The sequence below is a fragment of the Equus quagga genome, chromosome 5 (genome assembly GCF_021613505.1).
Source record: "Equus quagga isolate Etosha38 chromosome 5, UCLA_HA_Equagga_1.0, whole genome shotgun sequence".
Lineage (NCBI taxonomy): Eukaryota > Metazoa > Chordata > Mammalia > Perissodactyla > Equidae > Equus > Equus quagga.
Genome location: NC_060271.1, coordinates 26,995,127 through 27,022,989, shown reverse-complemented (window position 1 = coordinate 27,022,989; position 27,863 = coordinate 26,995,127). Strand labels below are relative to the sequence as shown.

The window sequence follows — 27,863 nt, the reverse complement described above, 5'->3', positions numbered from 1 at the left end:
AAGAACTGTTAAGGCTTGAACTTACCACCTTGGCATTCCCTCCACACACCTATGGAGTTAACACTGAGTGCCTGCCCTGTGCCTTCCCCTTATAAGGCTGCCAATATGGCAGCCCTACCACTAACTGTGAGATTTGCGGTGCCTACAGATCAGGGAGATGAGGAGTGGGTCTGGCCTAAGTTTCCCCTGCTGTGGTTAGCATCCTTCTGTCCTCAGTGGAGAAGGGAGGATGTCGGCATCACTGAGATTTGTGCTGGTCCCTGTAGAGGGACTAGTTCAGCTTTCCCTCCCTGTGGCCTGGCCCTGGCTGATCCTTCTGGTTGCAGCATGCTGAACCCTGGGTGATTTGAAGGTGGGCGTATAGCTGGCAGCCCTGCCTTTAATTAATTGTTCATCAGTTATTCAGGGCTCTTGAGGGCAGCTCCAGGGAGCCCTGGCCAAGGTCTGGGTGTGTTGCTCTGGGCAGGAGAGCAGAGAGGTGGGCTGTGCCGGGACTCTGGGCTGGAGTCATGGTCCTGAGCCTGGGTGGGGTTGGTTGGGGTCAGATTAGGTGGGATCATGGAGTCAATAAGTCTAGCCACTGTTGGCCATTGACTGTACACAGAGCTGGGGATGGGGCTCAAAGGCATACGAGATAGTCCCTGACCTCAGGAAGGGAGGAGGTGGGGGTGAGATAGGCCTGAGACGCGGCTGCAGTTGGGGTGAGCGTGGGATAGGGCTGGACTGGGCAAGCACGTCCAGGGGTGAGGCCAGTGTTGGTTCCAGGGTGGGGTTGGGCTACCTAGAGTAGGGTGTGACTTTGGATGATGAAATAGACCTGTGTTGTTGTTGGGGTTGTATTTGGGTTCCCCAGGCCAGGGTTGGGGCTGTGCCTGTGGTTGGGGATGATCCAGCCCCTACCTTTGTAATCTTTTGGGAGAAGTTTTATTTCTCCTGGGGCCACCCTTGGGAACTGGATATTCTATTGACAAACCAAAGGGAACAAAAATCTCATTGCAAACAGACTCTGTATACCTGGGGTCTTCAGAAAACACTGGTGGCAGCTGGCAGGCGCGGTTGGCACAGAGCACCATTCCCTGTCTGGTCGGGAGGAAAGTCTGGTGCTCATATGTTGGTGGTGCTCCCACGCACACGCACAACTCGCCTCTACCCCACCACGTACACGCACCTCCCCTTAGGCACATGTGTATCACTGAATGTGCCCACATACCGCTGCACGTAAGTGTACACCTGCACGCCCCCAGCTTCACAGCACAGTGCCTGGAGGACCCACACCTTAAGACACGTGGGCTCACCCTCACATCCTCTCCCCTTAGGATCTCTCTCTTCCCTCGAATTATTCTTGCTCACATGTATACTCACACAAATGGAATCAGAATTCTGGAGGTGGAAGCCGCCTTAGAGGTCACCTGGGCGCCCATTCTCATTTCATAGGTGAGGAAGCAGGGGTTCAGAGAGGGCAAATCACCTGCCCAAGGTCACACAGGGAGTTAGAGGCTCAGCAGGAGTTAGATGCAGGTCTCCTGCCTCCCGATTGAGTACTCACAAGTCGGTACCAGGCTATCACTCTCACAGCCATGTACACATACGCACACACACACACGTCGGCATATGGGAACACACACACATACACGGAGAGGTGGAGACCCTCACGCCAGACTCACCAGGGAGACCCCCTCGCACACCCGGGCTCCTCCTGCAGAGGTTGCTCTGCCCCTTACATCACCCCGTCTAGAGCCCAGCCGGATGTGGAGAAACCATCCTCCTGCCTTCCCAAATTGTGGCTGACGGTTGCTCAGGCAACCGCCTGCCAGATTGTGGAGATTAGCTCAGGAATGTAGCTGGGCCAGTTTGAGCTGAGGCTGGGGGAGCCGGTGGGGGTCCTGGGTTGATTCAGCCCACCCTCTCCGGGAGGCCCCAGCAGAGATGGGGTATCCGGAGAGGGGCCTGGTTTTTTCCTGTCCCCAGCCCAGTTGAGACTGTGTCCCTAAGGCTTGGACTAGGCTGGGGGAAGGGAGGGTGTATGTGTGTGAACATCTGAGTCTGGGGCTGTGTGTGTGTGTATTGTGCATCTCCCTGGGCGTGATTGGAGTGTGTGCTGTTTTTGTCTGGGCTGGAGACTTGAGGCCCCTTTCCTCACCAGTTCCTGACATCTGACTCTGAACTTCTTGGTGGCTTGTCCCACTCCTGATCCTCTAGTGCCCTCTGGAGAAGCCACCTTTCCTCCTCATGGCTTATAGGATGTGTCACTTGTCTTATCTGAATCCAGGCATTCCCCTGCTCAGACACCACTGTGGCTTCCTAATTCAAAATGAGGCCAAACTTCGGGGCTGGTCTGGTGGCATAGTGGTTAAGATCGCGCACTCCACTTCTGCAGCCTGGGGTTTGCAGGTTCGGATCCTGGGCACGGACCTACACATTGCTCATCAAGCCATGCTGTGGCGGCATCCCACATACAAAATAAAAGGAGACTGGGACAGATGTTAGCTCAGTGACAATCTTCCTCACCAAAAGAAATTGAGGCCAAACTTCTCACCCCAGCACTTAAGGCTTCCCTGATGGACCCTCCCTCTGGTCTCATTTCTGCTGCTTTGGCCAGTCTGGGCTCCTCTGTGTCCTGTTACTCGTCACCTTCCTTTGCTGTTGCTGGGCCCTTTGCCTCTAATGCCCTTCCACCCATCTCTACTGGTCAGAACGATCCCCATCCTTCCAGGCTCTGCTCAGACGCACCTACCTCCAGGAAGCCTTTCCTCTGCACCCACCCTCCTCCCTGGGCCCCCCTGTGGCCTTGACCCTTCTCTGCTTCATCACATTCCCTCACCCCCACTCAGATTGGGAGGTCCCTGAGGGCAGGGCAGAGTCTTAACCATCCTCGTCCTCTAATACTGCCAGCCTGGGACCTGATTTGTATTGTCAGTAAACAACTGTCCTGTGGATGGAACCGAGTTAACATGTGGCCAGTGAAATACCAGGGCCTTAGGTGGTGTGTGCCTAGCCTCCTTGAATAAAGATAGGGGGCTTAAATCCCAGCTTCTGGGACTTACAGTGTGGCCTTGGGCAAGCCGCCTCATCTCTCTGTGCCTCAGTCTCCATCTGTAGGATAGGAATAATATTGGTTCCTCCCTTCTGGGTTACTCTGAGAGTTCATGGCACAGGTGGTCATGGTGGATAGTGGCAGCCCCCTCGTGTTGGTGTTGATGTGCGTGTGTGTGTCTGTGCCCACGTCTGTGATGATGGAGTCAAGAGGGATCCCCTGCTACTGTTCTTGCTCTGAACCCAAAGTCCGATCTAGGTTTTTCCCCTGGACTGGTGGCCTCCAGCAGGAGCTGGGGCCTGGTTTGGGGGCTCCTGGCTCCTGAGCCATCCAGACTGGAGGTGATGGGGCTTTTCCCAGGGCCTGGGAGGGCTGATTGTTCCCATCCCAGGGCGAACTGGAGAGGAGGTGGGGGTGGGGCTCTCCTTGGGGAGCCTGGCCCCAGAGATGTTACCCTCTAAGGGCTGTGGCTGAACTCCAGCCTGGCCCAGAGACACAGGGCTGGGGATGGACATGGCCGAGGGAGGGGGAGCCATTCTGCTTAAGGGGTCACTCTGGATGGGGAGGATCAGCCTTGCTGAGGTCAGTGGTAGGAGTCGTTTGGCAGAGGTCAAGAGTCACTCTGGCCAGGGTCAGCTAGTCTAGGGTGGGTCAATCTGTCTGGTGATTATTCTGGCTGAAGTCAGATGGTCTGGCAGTCATCCGGATGACGTTGGGGCCACTCTAACCAGGAACAATCAGCTGGGGGCCGCTCTGGCTGAGGTCAATCTGTCTGGAGGTCACTGACCTGGGTCAGTCAGTCTTGGGAGCATATGACTGAAGTCAGTCAAACGGAGGGTTACACTGGCTAAGGTCAGATGGTCTGGGGGTCCCTCTGACCAGGTCAGTCAGGCTGGGAGTCCTGGCAAGTGGCGTGGCCTGGCTTAGGATGGACAGGAGGAAGCCAAGGAGCTGACACCCCTATGCTCACCCCAGGGCCACAGCTGAGACATCTGGGGCAGCTGCCTTGTTCGTTGTGAAGGAACAGGAAGGGCCTGAGTGTCAGCCAGGGCTCTAGGTCTTGGGCTTCCCTTTCTGGAGATCCCTGTGCCTCAGGGAGGCCTTGGCTAAGGCCCTCAGGAGCAGACTCAGTTCAGGCTGAATGACGTCATCTGTCCCCCTCCTCCAGGAAGCCCTTCCTGACCATCCCTATGTTCTCTCTCTGCTGTGCTGTAGGTCATTTTCTAGAGGGATTGCTGAGGCCTTCCCAGAACAGATGGTGTTAAAACGCACCTCCCACAGGCCACAGGGCATGATGCTGACCAGGCCTTTTCACACAAAGAGGCAAAGAGCTCAGCCAAGGTCCTGCCCCAGCTCTGGAGAGAGGCTTCTGTCACTTTGTCCCATCCCCTCGGCACCAGCCTCATGCCCCCATCTTATGGTTTCACACTCTGATGGGATCCAAGAGGAGGAAAAGGGAGACCCCGTAACGGTGGCGAGCCCCTTCCTGCCTGGCTGTGCTGGGTGTGTTTCCGTTTGCTGTGTCACGTGATCCGCATAACAAGCTAGGGAAGTCTCTGCTCCCGATGAAATGACATAGCCTCCCGAGAGTGAAGTCCCTGGCCGCGTGTGCAAACGCCCGGCACCGGGCCCTGTGGGTGGCCCTCACTCCCCATCGCTGTCTGTTTCTCTTCCCTCCTCTCCTTGAGGCTGGGAAGCCACTCAGGTTTGCTCCTTCTCATGGTGATGGCTTTCTGATGGAAGACATGGGCTTTGGCCTCAGATTGACATGGGTTCAAATCCTGCTCTGTTACTTAGTAGGCTCAGGTGGCAGCTGGGAAGAGCTGCTATTTCCTGAGTGCTTGCATGTGCGAGGTATTGTGCTAAGTGCACCCCCTCACTGAATCCTTCTGGGGATGGGAAACTGAGGCTCAGAAGGGGGAAGGGACTTGTCCATGGTCACAAGAGTTGGCAAATTGCAGATTCAAGATTCAATCCCAGGTCTCTCTGATGCCAAAGCCCACTCACTCATGTACCACTATATACTATGGGCAGATCCCTTCACCCCTGGAGCCTCAGTCACCGCATCTGTCAAATGGGGAGAAGCACCAGTGGCCGGCAGGTACTGAGGACAGGGCCTGGCATCGTTTGTACCTGCTTCCTCGCCACTTGCCCAGGCTAAGGGTCTCAGAGGCCTTAGACTCCCCCGATGGGGCTCCAGACGCCAAGGTACAGGAGTGAGTGCAGGACCAGTTGGCAGGTACTTTCTGAGCCAGTGGTGCCCTCAGGTTTATGAGGGGCGCAGCTGAGGGCTTTGACGCACTAGCCAAGATCTGTGGACCTCATTACCAACCAGAGGACTCACATCCGTTTCAGTCCCCTCTTGCTCCCTCCCCTTCTCATTTAAACTGTAAATATTGGTTCCAGATCATGAGAATTTGCTCCCTCTGGTCATACGTGTGCCCATTCCACTCATGACTATGCTTCTGCATGTCACATTCCTGCAGGCAGAGACCTAAGTTGGGTGACATTGGGCAATGACTGCATCCTGCAGCCCATCTGTCAAGTAGGAATAATAGTGGTACCTGCCTCAGCAGGAGAGGCCTGAGTGAGACCTGTACCCGGAGCCATCAGCCCTGTGCTGGGCTTGTAAGCCTGTGGTGGTCGGTGGCCATCATTATTTTTAAGGGGATACTGTCAGGGCTGGCTCAGGGCACTCATGACCCTGCTAGTCCTGGGGCCCACTGTGCTGAGATGGAGGGACAGGTGATAGGACACTGACTAGCAGTCAGGAGACCTCTGTGCATATCCCACCTCTGTCACTAACTGGCTGAGAGATCTTAAGGAAGTCACTTAACCTCTTTGGGCCTCAGTTTCCTCATCTGTGAAATGGGGATAATTTTAGTCTTGCTCTCCCAAGTTGTCATGAGGCTCTAATGACAACTAGTTTTAATTGAGGAGAGTCTGATGGGTGGTTGAGCAGTGGGGGGTCCTGGGGAGCCCTGGGGGTGTGGGCCGCGTGAGGAGGTCTTGGTATGGGGAAGGGACAGTGAGGGACGGCCTCCGTGGAGGGAGAGGGTGGGGGAGGGAGAGTTTTGTTGGAGGGAGCAGTGGGGGGAGGGCCTGAGGAGAGGCAGGGGTGGAGGGTGGGCCTGGGCAGAAGGATGGGACAGTGGGTGCACCTGGAGGGCAGCCCCAGGAGCCCTCCTGGCCAGCAGCCCAGCCCTAGCCTGGGCTAACCAGGTCCTGCTCTCACAGCCGGCTGCACCTTCGAGGAGGCAAGTGACCCAGCAGTGCCTTGCGAATACAGCCAGGCCCAGAACGATGACTTCCAGTGGGAGCAAGTGCGGATCCACCCTGGTACCCGGGCACCTGCAGACCTGCCCCATGGTGAGCCTGCTTTCAGTCACCATTCTCCCTTCGTCTCCTTCCATTTCTATTCACCTGCTGTGTGAACTTGGGTACATTACTTAACCTCTCTGGGCCTCATCTGCTTTTGCATCTGTAATGATGTATATGATACTATGAATGTGGAGCTCTCTGGACACTGTCCGATTGTGTGTATCAGGTAGTTTTACCTGTGAAATGGGTGCAGGTTCAAGTAATCAAAGGCCCTTACAGCTGTGAGTTAAAATCTACTTCCTATTACCCCTCCTGCAGCTTAGCTCAGAATCCACCCTACTCCCACCAGGTCTTCCTGAATCCTCCGCCTTCTGGGATGTCCCCTTCTCCCTGAGAGCCTCTGCATCCTGGTCTCCTTAGGACGTGAAGATGCTGACAGGGCAGTAACATCGGGGGCTGGACGGGTGTAAACCGCCCTTCCTCTGCCTCCTTCTTCCTGGAAGTCCCAGATCTTTCCCAACTTCTACCTTGCGCTGCCCCTATTTCAGGACGGGGCACTTTTGGCCTTGTGAGCACTGGACTGGGAGTAAGGAGACTAATTCCATGGATTCTAGTATTGACCTCCTACTCTGTTGATGGAGCCCAGAGCTCTGGTTCCAGAATCATAAAGACTGGGGTTCACATCCTGGCTTCATCACTTTACCAGCTGGGTGACCTTGGGCAAGTCACTTAATTTCTCTGAGCTTCCATTTTCTTAACTGTAAAACAGAGAGAACGATAATCCATTTCGTAGGGTTATTAGATGATGATGTATATGAAGTGCATAACACAGGGATGGCATGTAGGGGTTCAATTAATGTTTAGTTGCTATTGCTGGAGGTATTTGAGGGGACCCAAACACTAGCACCCCTCTTCACGGGGTGCAGAATCCACTGGAAATTAAGAAAAGGATAAGACAGATGGAGGCCAAATTCTTGACTTTCTCACTGATAAAGCCTGGGTGGGAGGACATAGCACAGTGTGAGGACCAAATGGGCTTCCTGAGGGAAGCCCAGGATTGGGCAGCCTGCAAGCCCCCTCCCCTTCGTCCTATCACAGTAGTGGCCAGGGCCTTCGCTGCTCAGCTCACAGCATGGCTGAGATGGCACCTGCTGTCAAGGGTGCAGCGAGGGGCAGCAAAGGATCTCAGTGGTGGGGCCCAGATTTGAAGCCAACAGGAGAGAGACCCTCCACGACCTGGCACCGGCGGCCTCTGCAGCCTCGTCTCCTGCCCCTCACCTTGCCTCCTGGAGGCCTCCCTGCCTCCCTCTTCCATGTGTTTGCTCACCTGAGCCCTCCCTGGGGCATTCATCTCTGCCTTCGTGGGGCCCTCAGCCCCTAGTTGACCTCTGTACTAGCAGGTGTCAAATCTGACTGCGTGACAATGATCTGTCAAGGTGCCCACCATGGCAGGGACCCTGTGTGGGCTGTTTCCATATCCCCAGGGTCCAGTGTTGGCCTGGTACATGGTTGGTACTCAGGTACAAGGTGGCCGATGGAAATTCTTACAGTTCTGACCACCTGCGTGGGCCCAGCCTCTCTCTCTCTCACAAGGAGAGAAATACCCAGTGAGAGAGGAGGGAGAGAAATTTAGTATTTAGTGTGGGCTTTGTGCTGGATCCTGGGGCTGCAGGCGTCAGCGAGATGACACAGTCCCTGCTCTCTTGGCGCTCACATTCTGGAAATAGGGTTGGAGGGGTGGAGAGAGAAGGAAGGAGGGAGAGTCACACTGAGAGACAGAGAGCAGGAGGGAGAAGGAAGAGCCACAGGAATGAAGGGAGTAAATGAAAGAGATGGGGAGAGAAGGAGAGTGAGAAAAACTAGGGAAAAAGAGAGAGGAGAGAGAGGCAGAGGGCACAGGAGGAAGAGGCAAGAACAAAGTGTCAGACTGAAACGGCGAGAAGGACCGCAGCTGCTCTCAGGGAGACGAGAGAGGAGGATGGAGGAAGCCAAGAGAGACTGTGGGGGCTGGGATGTGTCCCTTCCTGGGTGGGCTCGGGGACCTGGGGTTCTGTTTACTACCCCACCAGGACTGATCCAGGAGCCCCCTTCACAGGCTTCTGGCTCACAGAGATGAATGGGAGCCCCTCCAGTGGAGTCCCTGGGGAGCCCTCCCAGAGCAGGGAGCCTCATGGTTTGGGATCTGAATCAGCTTGTGTTGGCTGGCAGCCAAGCCCGGGAGGAGGCAGTGCTGTGTGGCTGCGGGCACCCGTGACAGCTGCTGGGGTCTTCTCCCCACAGAAGGGAAGCCATAGTCCCCCAGCCAGGTCCTGAGGAGTCCAGCCACCCCCCCATCCCCCCCAGCACAGGGCACGTATCTCTGGGGAAGGGGTGGGGCTGCCTTTCTCCAGGTTGGAAGTGAAGAGAACTGTATCCCAGGAATTTAGACTCGGGGTGGGGCTGGAAGGGAACTTAGAGTCCTTTCATTCAATCTGTTCTACACATTCATTCAGCTGGGGTTCAGACCAGTGCTGGGGACACAGTGGAGCCCCAAGGCTTCACAGGCTGGGGGTGAGACAGACACCCTTTATGAATGATCCAGGGCCAGGAGAGGAAACCATAGAGGGACAGGGAGGGAGGCCTTCAGAAGAGGTGGCCTTTGAGGGCCTGTCATGGGCCAGACTCTTGACTCCTGAGCTGAGTGACCCAGTTCCTGCCTCCAAGGACAGACAGCTGGGAACACGGGGAAAGCCTGGATCAGCATGGCCTGGACTGGGATTGTAGGTGGTGAGGAGCCATAAGGGGTTTTGACAAAGTCAGATTTGTGTGTTTTTTTGCTGCTGCAACTCTCTCCTCTGGGAAACAGAGGCAGGGAAGTGATGGGACTTACACGGTGAGTCAGAGCTGGGACCAGAACTCAGAACCCCTGACTCTGGGTGGATCCAAATGCCCAGGGTCCTTAGTTCCTGCCTCTCCTCTGTGCCCACCTGGCCCTGGTCCTCCCCCAGGCTCTCCTCCAATCCTGCCTCTTCCTCCTCTCTTTCCAGGCTCGTACTTGATGGTCAACGCTTCTCAGCATGCCCCAGGCCAGCGGGCCCATGTCATCTTCCAGAGCCTGAGCGAGAATGACACCCACTGTGTGCAGTTCAGCTACTTCCTGTACAGCCGGGATGGGCACAGTCCGGGCACCTTGGGCATCTACGTGCGCGTCAATGGGGGTCCCCTGGGCAGCGCTGTCTGGAATATGACTGGATCCCACGGCCGTCAGTGGTACCAGGCTGAGCTGGCTGTCAGCACTTTCTGGCCTAATGAATATCAGGTGGGCTGGGTTTAGTCTGTGGTGAGCCTGTGCTTGGGGCGAGGGTAGAGGGGTGTCACCTTGAGGTCAGAGTGAGTGGCTGAGGTTGGAATTAGTCTGTGTTTAGCATCAGGAGTCACTCTGTGGTCAAGGTCAGGTGTCAGTCTGCGGTCAGCATTGGGTTATTCAGTGATGGTTCAGTCTGAGTTCAGCCTCAGAGGTCGTTGTTAATAGGAATAGTCTATGGCTGGGATCCAGGCTGAGTTGGAACAGTGCTGACCTGGAAACCCTGTCTGGCTGGGAGAGTTTTGCAGCTTGAAGTTAACTGTCCAGGACTGGGATGGAACCTCTGGCCTTGACCTTGTTAGCTCTGGGTACGGACACCCCCTCTCACAACTAGTTGGCTTGGTAGGGAGGGTCATTGGGAGCTGGGCTGACCTCTGCTGGTTGAGGAGCATGGGGCTGGAGCAGAGTTGAAAGGGGCCTCTCTGGGCACCTCCCAGGCTGGGCTGGAGGGATATCAGTATGACAGGAGCCCTCCCACCTCCCCCAGGTGCTGTTTGAGGCCCTCATCTCCCCAGACCGCAGGGGCTACATGGGCCTAGATGACATCCTGCTTCTCAGCTACCCCTGCGGTGAGTCCCAGCCCACTGGGGCGCAGGGGGAGGGGTGCGGGCAGCTGTGGCTCCTGTCTGCAGGGGTGCAGGCCCAGCTCACGCCGCAGCTCTATTCTCGCAGCAAAGGCCCCCCACTTCTCCCGCTTGGGAGACGTGGAGGTCAACGCGGGCCAGAACGCCTCGTTCCAGTGCATGGCGGCAGGCAGAGCGGCCGAGGCGGAGCGCTTCCTCCTGCAGGTAAGCGGAGGGGGCAGGCATCTTAGGCAAGGCGGGGGATTTATTCTGGGCCCTGGCTCCCTTGCGGGGTGCTGAGTCCTTACTTCATCCTCCAGCACCCACACACAGGCGTCCTGGCTCTGCCCTAGGTTCTGCTCTGCCCTCTTGGGAGCCCCCATCCTCCCAAGACAGTGTATGGCTCCAGGGTCCCCCAACCACACTCTCCATCAAAGACAGAGCGACCACGTTCCCTTAATCAGCTTCTTAGTGGCGGAGCTGGTTCCAGGAACCCCATATACCCCCGTGTAATAGGGACGGTTAAATGGGGCCAGCACATTGACCACTCCCCTCGTCCGGGTCAGAGCGAGACCGGGACCCTCCCTCCCCGACGCCCCTGACCCTGTCGGCCCTCTCCTCGAGCAGCGGCAGAGCGGGGCGCTGGTGCCCGCGGCCGGCGTGCGGCACATCAGCCACCGGCGCTTCCTGGCCACCTTCCCGCTGGCAGCCGTGGGCCGCGCGGAGCAGGACCTGTACCGCTGCGTGTCCCAGGCCCCGCGCGGCGCGGGCGTCTCCAACTTCGCGGAGCTCATCGTCAAGGGTGAGCGCGCCGGCGCCCGCGGGGGCGGGGCCCGCACCCTGCGAGTGGCGGCGATGCAGGAGGGGCGGGGTCTTGCCGGGCCGGAGTCTGGCCGAGGGGCGAGGTCCGCGGAGGGGTGGGGCCGGCAGGGTCTGACCGGGGGCGGGGCCTTGTCTCCTGGGAGGAGGTCTGATCCAGGGGGCGGGGTCTGACCCGAGCTGGCTTGTGGTCAGCCCCTGCAGGCGAGGACTCAGGGATTCCGAGGGGAGTGAGGAAGAGGGTGTGGGCTGAGGGGTGAGGGCGGGTCAGCCTTTGGAGCGGGGCGCTCCTAAGGGCCCTGGATTTTAGCGGGTGGGGAGAGGTGGTCTCGTCGGGGGCTTGGGGGTTGCATGAGGGGTCTGGGAGGACGGGGAGGGCTCTTGGAGATTTGGATGTGGTGGGAGGCGGAGTTGGGGGCCCGGGTCTCACAGCAGCATCCGTCGGCTCCGCCTCTCCCCCATCTCCCAGAGCCCCCTACCCCCATCGCGCCCCCACAGCTACTGCGCGCTGGTCCTACCTACCTCATCATCCAGCTCAACACCAACTCCATCATTGGCGACGGGCCGATCGTGCGCAAGGAGATTGAGTACCGCATGGCGCGCGGCCCTTGGGCCGAGGTGCACGCTGTCAGCCTGCAGACCTACAAGCTGTGGCACCTCGACCCCGACACCGAGTATGAGATCAGCGTGCTGCTCACGCGCCCGGGTGACGGCGGCACCGGCCGCCCAGGGCCGCCCCTCGTCAGCCGCACCAAGTGCGCAGGTGGGTGCCTCTTGGCCCCGCGGGACAACCGGGTATGGACTCGGGGCAACCCAGGCGCGAAGGGGCACATTCTGAGAGGTAGTATGGCCTGCATCTGTGCTTCTAAAACTTCGTGATTTTCCCTCAATTCTTGTTAAGGTAAAGATAATGATAGATAACACTTTACTTTGTGCTTGAAACAAATATGTGTGTGTACACACACACATTTATTGTTTTAAAACTCACAACAGCACCATGATCTAGGCACTCTTGTCATGTCTATTTTACAGATGAAGTGACTAAGGTACAGAGATGTTAAATGACTTGCCCAAAATCACACAGCTATTAAGTGGCATAGCTGGGATTAGAAACCTTGACTGGCTGGCTCCAGAATGTGTCTTCTTAATTCTACGTTATATCAGCTAGATAAAATAAACAACTAAACGCCATAAAATAAAAGTGTTATTACATTCTAGCTGGATCCTCTGGTCTGGGCATTTGAGCCTGAGGTCTGCTCTTCCTGGTTTAAAAGGGTAAAGCAGATGTTAGGAGCAATGGCACACTTGCACCAAAGGAGACTTTGTTCAATCGGAAAGGAAATGGAGAACAGAACAGTTTTCTTACTCTATGATTTCAGCGTTGTTGTTGTTTTTTGGAATTAAGATAATTGTAGATTCGTAGGCAGTTGTAAGCAAAAATACAGAGAGAATTCCCTATACACTTTATCGTGTTCCTGCAATGGTAACATTTTTCAAAACTGTAGTATAGTATCACAATCAAAGTATTGACATTGAAACAGTCCACAGATCTTATTCAGACTTCCCCGGGTTCACCGGTCCTCATTTGTGTGTGTTTCGTTCTATACAGTGTATCCATGTGTAAGTTTGCGTGTTCACCACTACAGTCGAGATACTGAACAGTTCAATCCACTTAAAGATCCTTGTGTCGCTCTTTCCTCCCCACTTGCCTCTGTCCCTTCCCCCACCCCCAACCCCTGGTAACCGCTAATCTGTCCTTCGTTTCTAAAATTTTGTCATTTCAAAAACGTTAAATTATGAAATCATACAGTATATAACCTTTTGGAATTGACTTTTTAATCTCGTAGCAGCTTTATTGAGACAGAATTCACATCTTAGACAATTCACTCATTAGAGTATACAGTTCATCGGTTTTTAGTATATTCCCAGAGTTGTGCAACCATTGCCACAGTCAATTTTAGAACATTTTTGTCACTCCAACAGGAAACCTTGTACCTTTAGCAGTCTACCTCCCCAACTTCCCCGACACCTCCAACGCTAGGCAACCACTCATTTACTTTCTGTCTCTATAGATTTGCCTCTTTGTGGATAGTTAATATAAATGGAATCATATATAGTCTTTTGTGACTAGCTTCTTTCACTTAGCGTAATATTTTCAAGGTTTATCCATGTTGTGGTATGTATCATACTTTATCCTTTTTATTGGCAAATAATATTCCATTGTATGGACATATCACTATTTATCCATTCATCAGTTGATGGACATTTGGGTTGTTTATACTTTTTGACTATTATGAACAATATCGCTATGAATATTCATGTACAGGTTTTTGTGTAGACACATTTTCATTTCTCCTGGGTATATAGCATATTTATCATATAATAACTATGTTTATCCTTTGAGGAACTGCTGGATTGTTTTCCAGAGCAGCTGCACCATTTAACATTTCCATCAGCAGTGTGTGAGGGTTCCAATTTCTCTACATTCTTGCCAACACTATTATCTGTCTTCTGATTATCACCCTCCTAGTGGGTGTGGAGAGGTATCTCGTTGGTGGTTTTGATTTGCATTTCCCTGATGGTGAATGATATTGAGCAGTTTTTCATGGGCATATTGGCCATTTATATGTCTTCTCTTTAGAAATGTCTACTTAGATTTTTTACCCATTTTGAGTTGGGTTATTTGTCTTTTTATTATTGAGTTGTAAGAGTGCTTTATATATTCTAGATACCAGACCCTTATCAGATATGTTTGCAAATATTTTCTTCCGTTCTGTGTATTGTCTTTTAATTTTCTTGATGGTGTCCTTTGAAGCACAAAAATTTTTGGTTTTGATTATGTCCGATTTATCTATTTTCTCTTTTGTTCTTTGTACTTTTGATGTCTATCTAAGAAATCATTGCCTCATCCAAAGTCATGAAGATTTATCCCTATTTTTCCCTAAAGGTTTTATAGTTTTAGCTCTTACATTCAGGTCCCTGATCCATTTTGAGTTAATTTTTGTGTGTGGTGTGAAGTAGGGGTCCAACGTCATTCTATTGCACGTGGACGCCAGTTGTCCAGCACCGTTTGTTGAAAAGACTGTTCCTTTCCCGTTGAATTGTCTTGGCACTGAGACTGGCTTCTTTACTCAGCATAATTCTCTGGAGAGTCATCCAAGTTGTTGTGCATATCAACGGTTCGTTCCTTTTTGTTGCTGAGTAATATTCCATGGTGTGGATATACCACAGTTTAACTGTTCACATGTCGAAGGACATCTGGACTCGTTCCAGTTTTTGCATATACATAAACTTTCATTTTTCTGGGATAAATGCTCAAGGGTACACCTGGTGGGTTGTACGGTAATTGCATAATTAATAAAACTGCCAGAGTGGCTGCATTGTGTTACATTCTCACCAGCAGTGTATGAGCGATCCAGTTTTCTGCATCCTTGCCAGCATTTGGTGTTGTCATTATTTTTCGCTTTCAGCCCTGCTGAGAGGTGTGTAGTGACACCCATCTTGGTCTTAATTTGCATTTCTTTAATGCCTGGTGATGCTGAACATCTTTTTCATGTGCTATTTGCCATCTGTATATCATCTTTGGTGACTTGTTCATGTCTTTGCCGATTTTCTAATTGGATTGTTTATGTTTTACTGTTGGATTTTGAGAGTTCCTTACACATTCTAGATACTAGTTCTTTGCTGGATGTGTAGTTTGTAAACATTTTCTCCCAGCTTTTAGCCTGTCTTTTCATCCTCTTCACTTGAGCTTTCACAGAGCAACCATTTTTAATTTTGATGGGGCCAGTTTATCAAAATTTCCTTTCATGAATTGTGCTTTTGGTGTCAAGTTTAAGAACTTCTTGCCTAGCCCTAGATTCCTCAGATTTTTTTCCCCTGTTTTTTTCTAAAAGTGTTATAGTTTTACATTTTACATTTAAGTCCATGATTCATGATCCACTCTGAGTTAATTTTTGGATAAGGTACAAGGTTTAGGTTGAGGTTTATTTATTTTTTGCCAATCAATATTCTTAAGTGTTTTTAAAAGCCGATCTGGGAACCATCTAAAATTCAGTTTAATGTTGCATTTGGGGAGGCTGTTGGGTCTTGGGTCCCAGTGTTCCAGTGGGAATTACTTTCTAGCTAAGGGATCTGGGTCAAGTTACTTAACCTCTCAGGGCTTTAGTCCTCTTGTGTTATAAAATGGGAATAATAATGGTCTTTAGTCTACAGGGTTAGCATGAAGATTCATTCAACAAACGTTTATCGAGTGCCTGTTATGTGTCAGGTACTATTGTAGTTGCTAGGGATGCAGGGCTGCGACCAAGACAGACAAAGGCCTCTAGCATGTGAATTCCTCACGTAGGAACTCTGCATGGAACTCACATTCTGATGGTAGGAACAGACGGTAAATAAGTAAACAAGTCAAACATATAGGTTGTCAGATGATGGTAAGCGCTGTGAAGAATAAAGCAGGGAGGGGATGTGGGGAGTGGGGGTAGGAGGATTGTTATTTTAAAAAGGCTCAAGGGACCGTTTTTCTGAGCAGGTGGCATTTGAGTAGAGACCTGAAAGAGGTGGGGGAGTGAGCCATGCAGGAGGCTGGAGGAAGGAGCGTTCCAGGCAGATGGAACAGCGGGCTCAGAGGCCTGGAGGCTGGAGCCTGCTTGGCATGTGTGAGGAGCAGCAAGGAGACCAGTGTACCTGTGATCCGGTGACTGAGGGAGAGATGGCAGGAGGAGAGGTCAGATTCTTGCTCGGGGTGTGGGACTCAGAGCCATTTCACGCTGAGTGAGCTAGGGAGCCCTTGCGGGGTTTGGAGAGTTGGAGAGCAGGACTGACATCTCTTCCTATATTTAAAAGGATGACTTTGGTCCTTTTGTGGAGCACAGACTCGAGGAGGGCAAAGGGACCAGAGGAGAGACCAGTGCGGAAGCTGCTCCCACAATCCAGCTGAGAGCTGGTGGAGGCTGGCAGCTGGGAGGAAGTGGTGGAGGTGGTGAAAAGTGGTTAGATTCGGGGTTTACTTTGAAAGTAGAGCTAACTGCGTTTGCTGATGCATTGGATTTGCAGTGAGAGAGAGGGAAATAGAGAGAAGTCAGGGTGGCTCCAAGATGTTTTGCTTGAGCAGCTGGAAGGATGGAGTTGTCATTTACTGCAAAGGAGCAGACTGCAGGAGGAGCAGGTGTGACGGGGTGTCGTAGATCAGGAGCTCTGTGCTGGGAACGTTGACTTTGAGATGCCTATTACACGTTCAAGTGGAGGTATCCATCAGGCGGGTGGATTTACGAGTGTGGAGTTCAGGGAAGAGGCTCGGGCTGCTGATATAAATTTGAAAGTCGTCAGTATAGACGTGGTGTAGGAGGTGTTTAAAGCCGTGAGACTGGATGAGATCTTTACGCTGGTGGTTCTCAACCCGCGGGTGAATTTGTCTCCCAGGAGACATTTGCGGTGTCTGGAGACATATTGGTTGTCACAACTGGGGGTGGGCTGCTAATAGCATCTAAAGGGTAGAGGAGGCCAGGGAAGCTGCTAAACATCCTACGATGTACAAAGAGCCCCCCAAACAGAATTCTCTAGTCCAAAACGTCAGTAATGCCGCAGTTGAGAACCCCTGATTTAGTCCTTAGATTTTAGGGACTAAGTGTAGATGGAAAAGAGGGGAGTTGTGAATCCCCAACCCTGGGCCACTCCAGTGTTTGGTGGTCAGTACAGGTCCTTGCGTGTGACTGTTTGAAGTGCACGTGAAGTAAGGTGCCTGACACACAGTGAGTACTCAGTAAGTGACAACTGTCATTATCATGGTGTTTTTAACTCTTCAAAGCCAGTTCTGGTCAGGTACTTAGAATAAAAGAAATCGGAGCTAGGGGTCCATAGAGAATCTCTGGTCTACTCTCCTTAGCGTACAGATGGGGGAACTGAAACCCAGAGAGGGGAAGGCACTGGCCTGGGATCATACAGTGGGTTAAGATCCCAGGTTTCATGGTGACAGCTGTCAATTGTTCCCATTTTATAGATGAGGAAACTGAGATTTAGAGATACAGTCCCTTGCCCAAATCTGCACAGTGAGTCCATGGCAGAGTCAGAACCAAAGGTTGAATGTCTCGATTTCCAATCCAGTGTTTGAAACAGCAGCAGCAGCTGCCGTCATGGGCTGAGTGCCGCTTTGTGCCAGGCCTGCTAAACACTTAACGTAGGCCGGCCAGGACAGAAGCTGGGGCAGGGACCAGGCAGACAGGACCCAAACACCGTCTCCTGCCCCTCTTAATTACATGCTTCTTTTCGTTGACATCACCACCCCCTCCTTGCTTAGATGCCTGGGCCAGTGGTTGTTTTGCTGGTGGCCAGCTGTGTTGTCATCTTCTCTGTCCCCATAGCTTCCCTCCCACAATATTATTTACTGTAAAAACAATACTGTAACATCAGTAAAAGGCATTTTTAAAAAGTCTCTCTAAATCCCACAATCCTAGCCCAACAGCTGTTTTAATTTTTCCCCCTTCTTCAAATCTCTGCCCCTGTGCCAACAGTACACATTTTTACACCCTCGTCACCGGGATGTAGAAAGCATTCTGTATTCTGCTTCCTTTGCTTGGTGGTGTTACACGTGTTATGTTGTTTGTAATTATTTTTAGTGGCTATAGAAGTCCATGGAGTGTCTCCATGTTGCTGGACTTTCTGTTTCTAGATTCCTGTTACAGTCATGCGTCGCTTAACGACGGGGCCACGTGCTGAGACATGCGTCGTTAGGCGGTTGCATCGTTGTGTGAACATCACAGAGTGCACTTACACAAGCCTAGATGGTATGGCCTTGTACACTCCTAAGCTGTAAGGTGCTAACCTTATGAGACCACCATCGTGTATTTGGTCCGCTGTTGACCTAAATGTTGTTTTGCTGCACGTGGCTGTGTTATAAGTAATACTGCATTGAAAAACTTAGTGCTTACAGTGCTTTTATCCTCTTGAGTTATTTCTTTAAGAGAAATAGTCAGGAGTGATTTAAGAAGGGACTTTGACATCTATTGCTTTAAAAAATGGTTGTACTAATTTATGCTGCTACCAGTATCTTACCTTAGTGTGCACATATTCATTCATTCATTAATTACCATAAGCTAGGCCTTCGACTCACAACATCTCAGACAACTCTCCCACTTGTTCAAAGTAGGTGTTATTGTCTCCATTTTTCAGTTGAGGAACTTGACGTTCAAAGAGGGGAAGTCACTTAGCTGAAGTCATAGAACTAATGAGAGAGGTTGAGATAGGGTTTAAATGTTGAGCACCCGCCCGCTTCAAAGCCCCTTCCCAGAAACGGTTGATGTTTCAGGGTTATTGCATCCTCGTTAGCATTGTTAAAATCAACACATTTTGGCCTACTTTAATCCATCTTAACTGTTAGCCTCCTTGTTTTAGTGTGCACTTTGACCTTTGACCTCTGAGTAGCCTGCAGCCCTATGGAATTTAGAGGGATGGGGCTTTGAGATCCCCAGGTTCTGTTTTTCCAGCGTGTGCTGGCAGCTGAAGAGAGCGTGTCTGGGCACCAGATGGTTTCTGGAAACACAGAGAGACTCATGAATTCACACCCCTCAATCAACCTATTGGTCTAGAGTCAACAAACTCTTTGGGCCCCAGGATCTGCCCAGATTTGATCAGGGTGGAGAGGGAAGAGAAAAACGAGCTTTCTTTTCAAAGGCCCCTCCGTCTAGCGAGGTAGATGGGGGCCAACCCAGCTGATGGAGAAGGAGACACCCAGCATGAGGGTGGAAGTTTCATCCTCCAACTTAGAGGTTGCCATCTTGTGCCCTGCCAAGTGGTTTTCAAAAACCTGAGTAGGTTGCCAGTATTTAAAAATTTGGAGATGTCACACAAAAATCTGAATATCTGGCTTCTTTTAAAAAATGGGAGGATCTGGCAACCCTGAGCCTGTAGTCCTGCAGGGCAGCATCGCCTGGAGCTGAGTAGCAGCTGCCCCTTTTGGATGGGACACTTACTGTCCTGTTTGTCATAGTCCTGACCCAGCCTGTGTCACCAGGTTACATGTACCTTTCCATGCCCTTCTCGAAATGCTGCAGGAGGACCAAGGAAGCAGCGTGCTTTGGCCAAGCCTGGAAGGATGGAAAGGAATATGGGGCAGGTGTTCCGGGGGTAGGGAAGATGTGAGCAGAGCTGCAGGGAACTGAGACCTGCTTTCACTGGTGCAGATAGAGCAGTGGTCCTTTGGTTCCCATGGACACCTTGGGACAGTACACATGGGGCAGCCAGGACCAGAGCCGGAAGGTCAGGGAATGAAACAAGGACGTCTGAACAAGATGGCAGGGCGAGCACACACAAAATCCGCCCCGTCCGCTCCAAACAGATTGGAATGATGGGTTAAAATAAAACTACATAGGAAAACATTCCTCTGCGGGCCAGGAATGTGAGAGAAAACATAAGTGCAGTAAGTGGGCTTGCAGCCAGCAGCCCTCGGGTTGCAGTAGCTGTGGGAGCCAGCCCTTTAATGTCCTTGTTGGATGGGAATCAGGTCTGCCTTGTTTGTGGGGAGAAGGGAGCCAGACTCTGTAAGAAGTCAGGAGGTGGGCCTTGTTCCTAGCAGGAAATATCTCTTTGGTGGCCAGATAAATGACTGGAGAATGCCACTTGCCCGTGGCCCAGGGAAGAAAGGAGCGCTCTTGGGCGGAAACAGAACCTTGTGTTGTGCTGTACTTGGGGCCAGCATCTAAAGCTGTGGTACCCATAAACTCCGGAGTGAAGAGCAGCCTGGGCTGATGTTTCCCTTTGCATCTTCTTTGTAAAGAGCATCCTGAGCAAAGTAATCAGATAAGAAAGGATAATGGGGTCATACTTAATCATCTTCAGAGGCGAAGCTGTCTCACCTGGTCATTAAGGCGTGTTCCGAGATCCTCTGACTGGGGATGCTTTGCAGGTGTTCACAGAACTCGAGGGTGATAAAACTGCATTCACAGAGTCAGGGTGCAAGAGTGAAAAGGGTTGTTAGTCATCGTGGCTTCTTCCATCATTTCATAGATGAGGAAATTGAGGCCCAGAGATTAAGATCACACAGCTGGTCAATGCAGATGCAGGACTGGGGGCTGAGCCCCTCGGCTCCAGCCTGGCTTTGCTTCAGAAGCCTCAGTTTCTTTGCTTGTAAAATGGGGATAACTTTCTGACCCCATGGAATCATCAAGAAGCTGTAAGGCACAGTTATATACTCCTCCCTCGTGTTGGGGTAGCTGTCTCTCCTAAGGCATTGTGTGATTTTTTTTTTTTTTTTTTGACAGTGAATTCCTTATGGGGAGGCAGGGTAGTGGTGTTTAAGACTATGGATTCTGGAGCCAGCCTGTCCAGGTTTGGATCCAAGTGTCATCACTTACTGTCTGTGTGACTGTGGGCAAGTTACTTAATCTTTCTGTGTCTCCATTTCCACATATGATAGGGCTAATAATAGCACCTGTCTATTGGATTTCAGAGAGGATTAAATGAGATAAGGCATTTTAAAGCCTCTAGAGCAATGCCGGCCACATACAGAGCCCCCAATAAATGTTAAGGGCCATTATTATTATTATCCTGATAATAACAGATTGTATTTCCCTTTTTGCTTTGGCAGTCAGGGAACTCACCACTCAATTTGAACCTTAGCTTTAGACCGCATAGGACCTAATGGCATGCATTTCTGTTTCCCTAACGTTCTCTGCCTTTATTTAACTATTTGGCTCTCATTTCCCCCATCAGCTTGATTTCTATATTTTATTGTTTCATATATTTTACTATAAGCTGTTTTAGAGCAAGTTTGGAATTAATAAATTAAGAAAAATGTGGCCATTTGATTCAGACTGTCCTGATGTTCTCCAGGATGATCTTGAAATAGGAGGTAGACTGTGTTATTAAAAATATCATCGCCAGCATTTTTGAGGCCTGTTCGTATTAGCCGTTCTCGCACATGCTTTGCACACATTCCCTTAAACCTCACAACTCTCCTGTGAGGTAGGGCCTGTTGTCCCATTTTGCAGTTGAGGAAACTAAGGCTCAGAGAGGTACAGAAACTCAGCCAGTGGTTGCCAGCTGCAAGCGATTGAGCCAGGATTCAGATGTGGCCCCGCCTGTCTCCAAAACACAGACTTTTACTCCCTGTTCCATGTTCTAGGGTGTCCCTTGAGCTCTTGGGGGCAAAGGAGGGATGGTTTCAGTCGGCCAACTGATGTTTTCTCTCCTGTCCCCCTTCTCTTCCCAATTTCTCTGCCTTCTTCTCTCTGCTGCCTGGGTTCTCTAGAGCCCATGAGGGCCCCCAAAGGCCTGGCGTTTGCCGAGATCCAGGCCCGCCAGTTGACCCTGCAGTGGGAACCGCTGGGCTACAACGTGACACGTTGCCACACCTACACTGTGTCCCTGTGCTACCACTACACCCTGGGCAGCAGCCACAACCAGACCTTCCGGGAGTGCGTGAAGATGGAGCGGGGTGTCAGCCGCTACGCCATCAAGAACCTGCTGCCTTACCGGAATGTCCACGTGCGGCTCGTCCTCACTAACCCCGAGGGGCGCAAGGAGGGCAAGGAGGTCACCTTCCAGACGGACGAGGATGGTAAGGGTCCGCCCCCCGATCCCCAGGGCCCTCAGTGCCCCCACACTCACCCCGTGTCCGAGACTGAAAGTTTTTGCTTAGGATTAAACTAACTGTGTAACAACAATGTAATGACGGCTAATGTTTATTCTCTGCAAGACTTTGGGTTAGATTGGCATAGTTTCTTCCTTAAATGTTTGGAGGAATTCAGCGGTGAAGCCATTTGGGCCCGGGGTTTTCTTTGTGGCAGTGTTTTCTAATAATAGTTTTACTTCTTAAAATAGATGTTAGAATATTCAGATCTTCTACTCTTCTATCAGTTTTGGTGTACCATGTTTTTAAGGGATTTATTCATTTCACCTAAATTGTCAAGTTTCTTGACATAAATTTGGTTATTATATTCTCTGGTTATATTTATTTAATATCTGTAGGATCTATGGCGATATCCCCTTTTTCATTCCTGATATTGATAATTTGTGCCTTCTCTCTGTTTTCTTGTTCATTCTTGCTAGGGATGTATAAATTTTATTAATCTTTCTAAAGAGCCAACTTTTGGGCTGAGTTGATTTTCTTTGTTGTATATTTATTTTCCATTCTTTATTTCCTTTTTTGTACTTTCTTTGGATTTGATCAGCTGTTCTTCTAGCTTTTTGAGATGGGAACTTATCAGATCATTGATTTTGTGCCTTTATTTCCTATTTATGCATTTAAAGCTATAAATTTCCCTCTAAGCCACACTTTAGCTGCATCCCACGAGTTTTGATATGTTCTATCTTCATTATCGTTAAGTTCAAAATATTTTATACTTTTGTTTTGACTTCTTCTTTGACCCAAGAGTTATTTAGAATTATGTTGCTTAATTTCTAAGTAATTGAAACTTTTCTAATTATCTTTTTGTTACTAATATCTAGCTTAATTCTGCTGTGGTCAGAGTGCATATTCTAATTTTGGTCTTTTGAAATTTTGTCCTTGCTTTATAGCCCAGCATATGGTTAAATTTTGGTAAATATTCCATGTATACTTGAAAAAAAAATGTCATTGGATGCAGTGTTCTACTTATGTCACACTAATACTTTTTAAGCACTTACTACACGTCAAGCACTATTCTGAATGCTTTTCATATATTAACGTATATAATCCCCATGACAACCCTGTGTGGTAGGTGACTGTTACTATCCCCATTTTACAGATGAGGTCACATAGTTAGTAGATAGGTGGCAGAGCTGTTCGTAGATAGGTGGCAGAGCTGGGTTTCAAACCTAGCCGTCTGCTTCAGAGAATTCATTGTTTTTTTTGTTTTTGTTTTTGTTTGGTGAGGAGGATTGGCCCTGAACTAACATCTGTTGCCAGTCTTCCTCTTTTTGCTTGAGGAAGATTGTTGCTGAGCTAATATCCACGCTAGTCTTCCTCTATTTTGTATGTGGGATGCCTCCACAGCATGGCTTGATTAGCGGTGTGTAGGTCTGTGCCCAGGATCCAAACCCATGAACCTGGGCTGCCGAAGCAGAGCGTGGGAACTTAACCGCTCTGCTACCTGGCAAGCCCCCAGAGTTTTCACTCTTAACAGCTATGCTCTAATGGCAGCACAGGTCCAAAGCCTTCCCCCAGATTCCTCAAATTCCCAGGTACCCTAAGCTCCTTGGTTGATGGTTTTTTGGCTTCTCCACACGTGCAGTTTTCTGTTTTGCACAGCAGTGGCTCAGACACAAAATTTACCTCCTTCTGTGATTTCATAAAACCCCACTCACTCTGGGCAGCGTGCATGGCCTATGCCCTGTGCTGATGCACTGAGGATTTGCTGGGGGTGGCAGTGAGGACTGGAGGGGTTTACCCTGAAGCACTGAAAATGTAGAGAAGGTAAAACATAACTTTTTTCCTTCTACCCACCTTAGTTTCATTGGCTGGGGCCGGATAGATTAGACTTAGAAAAGAGAGATTAACAGGAGAAGCACAAACAGGAATTTGCTATGATGTGCATTGCACATACACATGGTAATCCTCAGTGATGAGTAACTCAAAGGGGTGGTTAGAATTTGGGCTTATATAGCATCTTAACAAAGGAACCATGAATCTTTAGAGAAGTGACAAGGCAAAGAAAAAGGTCTGCGATTCTAGGGGCGGCAAATTATTCAAAGGCAAACACATGGGGGAAACAAATGGGCTAGTTAGTAAAAGTTATGTAGATTCTTCTGGGCCAAGAAGGGTCCAGAGTTGTCTCAGTGATTAACTTCTTTCCTTCCTGTAGAGAGGGGAGGGGGCACCTTTGCAAATTTATGTCCTGCTTTTAGGCAGATGGGGGAGGGCAGAGAATTTTCCTTGTATCTGCTTCTCAGTTCAGCTCAAAATAATCCTTATGCCAAAATTGTATGTTGTGGGGCAGCATAGTCTGCTCCCCTTCACAGACAACCTCAAGGTCAACATCAGATGACCCCATTCATAAAGTCTGTTGACGTTGATGTCCCCCCCACTCCCAGGTGTGCTTGTGGCTGCGTCATCCACTCTGACCAGGCCTCACTTGGCCTGCTTGGCCTTCTCTCTTCTTTCTCTGCCCCTCTCCTCCTTCCTTCCAATAGCTGCTTATTATTTAATGTTTTTTACTTTTAATCAAAATAGTGTAATACTAAGAGGAAGTGCACTTATCAATTAAATGGCCAGCTCAGTGAATTCTCAGACTGGACACATCAGGATAACCCACACCTAGACGAAGAACAGCAATTCCAGCTGCCCAGAAGGCCGGCTTTCTATACCCTCCCACTCACAACCTCCCAGGGGCAACCATTATCCTGACCTATAATGCCAGAGATTAATTTCTGCTTGGTTTTGAACTTTATATCAATGGAATCATACAGCATGTATTCTTTTTATGACTGGCTTCTTTCTCCCAACTTTATGCTTGAGAGAGTCAGCTGTGTTGTGTGTGTGGTTCTAGAGAATTCATTCTCATTACTGAATAGTCCATTATGTGAATATGCCAAATTTATTTATCCTATTTACTGTTGTTGGGCTTTTGGGTTGTTTCCAGTTTTCAGCGACTTTAAATTGTGCTGCAAAGAAAATCCCTGTAGATTATTATTATTATTTCTTTTGGTAGACATACACACTTCCGATGGGTTTATACCTAGGAGCAGAATGGCTAGGTTTTAGGATATGGGTTCAGAATAAGTGGATATATCCAGACAGTTTTCCCAAGTGCTTGTATCAATTTACACCCCCACTAGCAGTGTGTGAAAATTTCAGGTGCTAATTGCCTTTTGCATTTGATCATTTTGGTGGGTGGATAGTGGTGTTGCCTTGTTCACTGTTTTAACACAGAGCCCTTTAGCTTTCACTGATTGTTATTTGGTTTCTGCTTTCCCCTGCCTCAGGATTTTAGATCCCCACAATGGTTTATCAAGGTGTTTTCCCAAATAAAGACCGTTCTCTTCCTAGAAGAAATTCCTTGTGCCTGCTGTTAGGGTGATACATTCAAACCAAACCAACCTGAAAGGGTTCATGCTAAAATGCTAACAGTACTTATCTCTGGGGAATGGATTGCAGGTGCCATTAGTTTACTCTATGCTCATTTTGATTTTCTACATTGAACATATTGTTTGTGTAATTAAACATTTTTACACAAGAAAACATCTCCACCCATAATCCTGCCACTCTAATGCAATTGTTTTCATTTCTCTGGCAAATGTCTGTATTTTCTGAAAACCACTCAACTGGAACAAAATGGGAGCGTTCAGACGTTCTTCTCTGCCAGAGGAAACCTGCACAGGAACGAAAATGCCAGCCACCCTTTTAGAGTAATCAGGTTGAACCATGTGAAATTGCTGATATTTGCCTTTGGCCTTTATGTACATCATATCTTTTAATTCTGGTGAGGGAGGGGTTATTATCATCCCATTCCACAGATAAAGAAATCGAGGCTCAGAGAGGTTGCGTATTCCATGCGCACCAGCTAGGAAATGGCAAGGCTGGAATCTGAACCCGGGTGTCAGGCTCCAGAACCTGCTTTCCAGTGCCCTATGCGGCCTTTCCCTCGCAGTGCCTGGCGGGATTGCGGCGGAGTCCCTGACCTTCACTCCACTGGAGGACATGATCTTCCTCAAGTGGGAGGAGCCCCAGGAACCCAATGGCCTCATCACTCAGTATGAGGTGGGTTTGGACCCTATTACAGTGGGGGCCCCTGGTGTGAACGCACAGCTTGGAGAGGGAGGTATGTTGGGGGGACAGAGGTGATCGTTAAGGTTCAGCTCTGTCCAGGTCTGTGTCCTGTGGGCTATGGGGACAGGGGCCCTGAAGGCAGGAGAGAGAGGCCAAGGTGCCCAGCGGCCTGGGCTAACGGGCATCCTTCATCCCACTGAGTCTTCCCTTTGCCCAGCAAATCCTTGCTCACCTGCACCTTGATGAGTGGGAGGCTATGGGCCCAGTGGTGCCCTACCCATCCCTGTGCCCGCCTACCTGCCCATCCTGCCCCCAGATCAGCTACCAGAGCATCGAGTCATCAGACCCTGCGGTGAACGTGCCGGGCCCACGACGTACCATCTCCAAGCTCCGCAACGAGACCTACCACGTCTTCTCCAACCTGCACCCAGGCACCACCTACCTGTTCTCCGTGCGGGCCCGCACCAGCAAGGGCTTTGGCCAGGCGGCACTCACCGAGATCACCACCAACATCTCAGGTGAGCCCTGCCCGACCCCGGCCCGGCCCCTCTGCAGGAGGCCCCGAATCCCAGGGCTCCGTGGGCAGAGGGGCGTGGGAGCATCCTGGGATGGTTATAGCGGGCCCCTGCTGAGATGAATGTACCATTCAGGGGCTGAGGTCAGAGGGAGCAAGGAGAATAAGGCTGAAGGGGAGAGATGTGAGGACAGAGTCAAGGAGGCTGGAGGCCTGGCCTTCCTGGTCCAGTGGCCAGGCTCCATGCTAATGTCCCTGTCCCCTTCCCCAGCTCCCAGCTTTGATTATGCCGACATGCCGTCGCCCCTGGGCGAGTCTGAGAACACCATCACCGTGCTGCTGAGGCCGGCACAGGGCCGCGGCGCGCCCATCAGGTGGGAAAGGCTGGATGGAGGGGTGGGAGGTCAGGGCTGCAGGGACGAGGCCCCTCCTCTGACCCAGAGCCCCCTACCCAGGCCAGCTCACCCTAGTCCTCCCGCAGTCTCCCGCTCAGGGCTCAGAGTGTCCGGAGGAGGACATTCTGTGATCCTGGGCAGGCAGAAGCCTTGCAGTCACTCCCCTCTGAGGCCATGGGTATCTGGTGGTGACTGTCATGAGATCTCTGCACAGTGTCCAGTCTGGAGAGGTGACTGTCCAGGCCTCTCCAGAGGGCCTTCCCTCAGACCCCTGCGAGAAGTGAAACTCTGGGGGCCTTATTTCTTCCCAGCTTTGTCCCTGGAGGGTCTTGCCCAGGGAGACACAGGGATGGGCTTTCTAGAAGGCAAGGGCAGCCAGCCAAATAGGGCCATCTTTCTGGAGTGGCCAAGAGCTTGGTTTCTCCACTTCCTTCTCTCCAGAGGAAGCTGGGGATGCTGATGCCACGGTGGCTGCCTCTGCTGGGGAGAAGGTGCTGGAGACAAGATGGGTTGCCTGTGTGTGTGTGATAAAGACGTGTGTGTGCAGTGTGTGGTGTGGAAGTGTGAGTGTCTGTGTGAGAGAGTTGTGGTGGTAAGTCTGAGGGTGTGTGAGAGGTGTGTGTAGGATAGGAGCTCGTGTGTACGTATGAGAGAGAGGGGTGAGAGTGTTTGTGGGGTACATGCAAGTGTGTGCACATACTGTCAGTCAGACACCGTGCTAGAGACCTTACCTGCACGAGCTCTTTTATCCTCGGGGCAGCCTGTGGAGTGGGTGCCACTACCTTTATTTCACACTTCAGGCAACAGGCCCAGAGAGCCTAAGTAACTTGCCCTGAAGGCCCCCAGCAGGGGAGCAATAGAGCTGGGTGTTGGAACCCAGGTCTGTCTGCGAAGGCTGTACCTTTTCTTGAAGTCCCAGAAGCTCCCTGGCCCTCGGGTTCACCCCTCCTTTCACAAAGGTGCATGCACTGGGAGAGGGGGACAGCCTGTGTCTGGGCACAGGAACGTTCTACTAAGTCCCTGCCCCAAGAAGGTCGAGGGTTCCCCAGGTTCCCTGGACACCCCTCACTTCCCCACTCCCCAACCTCTACTCTTTCCTGCTTTGCCTTCCCTGGATTTTCCACTGTCTGTCCTGCACTGATTCCCAGACCCTCCAGGAGACCCGGGAGAAAGCCAGAGTGTCTGAGGGGCAGT

At 50.8% G+C, this 27,863-nt stretch overlaps 1 protein-coding gene across 2 annotated transcripts in view; it reads left to right on the top strand.

The window, feature by feature from the left end:
- The window catches only part of PTPRU (protein tyrosine phosphatase receptor type U), a 78,601-nt gene that overhangs the window by 9,022 nt on the left and 41,716 nt on the right, over positions 1–27,863 (top strand). For both annotated transcript variants that reach the window (XM_046661732.1, XM_046661731.1), the window contains exons 2-11: positions 6,272–6,403; positions 9,382–9,653; positions 10,186–10,267; positions 10,371–10,486; positions 10,889–11,063; positions 11,550–11,843; positions 21,324–21,632; positions 25,642–25,751; positions 26,077–26,278; positions 26,546–26,648. In XM_046661732.1, coding sequence (XP_046517688.1) covers positions 6,272–6,403; positions 9,382–9,653; positions 10,186–10,267; positions 10,371–10,486; positions 10,889–11,063; positions 11,550–11,843; positions 21,324–21,632; positions 25,642–25,751; positions 26,077–26,278; positions 26,546–26,648 — 1,795 coding nt within the window. The remainder of the gene's footprint in view (positions 1–6,271; positions 6,404–9,381; positions 9,654–10,185; positions 10,268–10,370; positions 10,487–10,888; positions 11,064–11,549; positions 11,844–21,323; positions 21,633–25,641; positions 25,752–26,076; positions 26,279–26,545; positions 26,649–27,863) is intronic.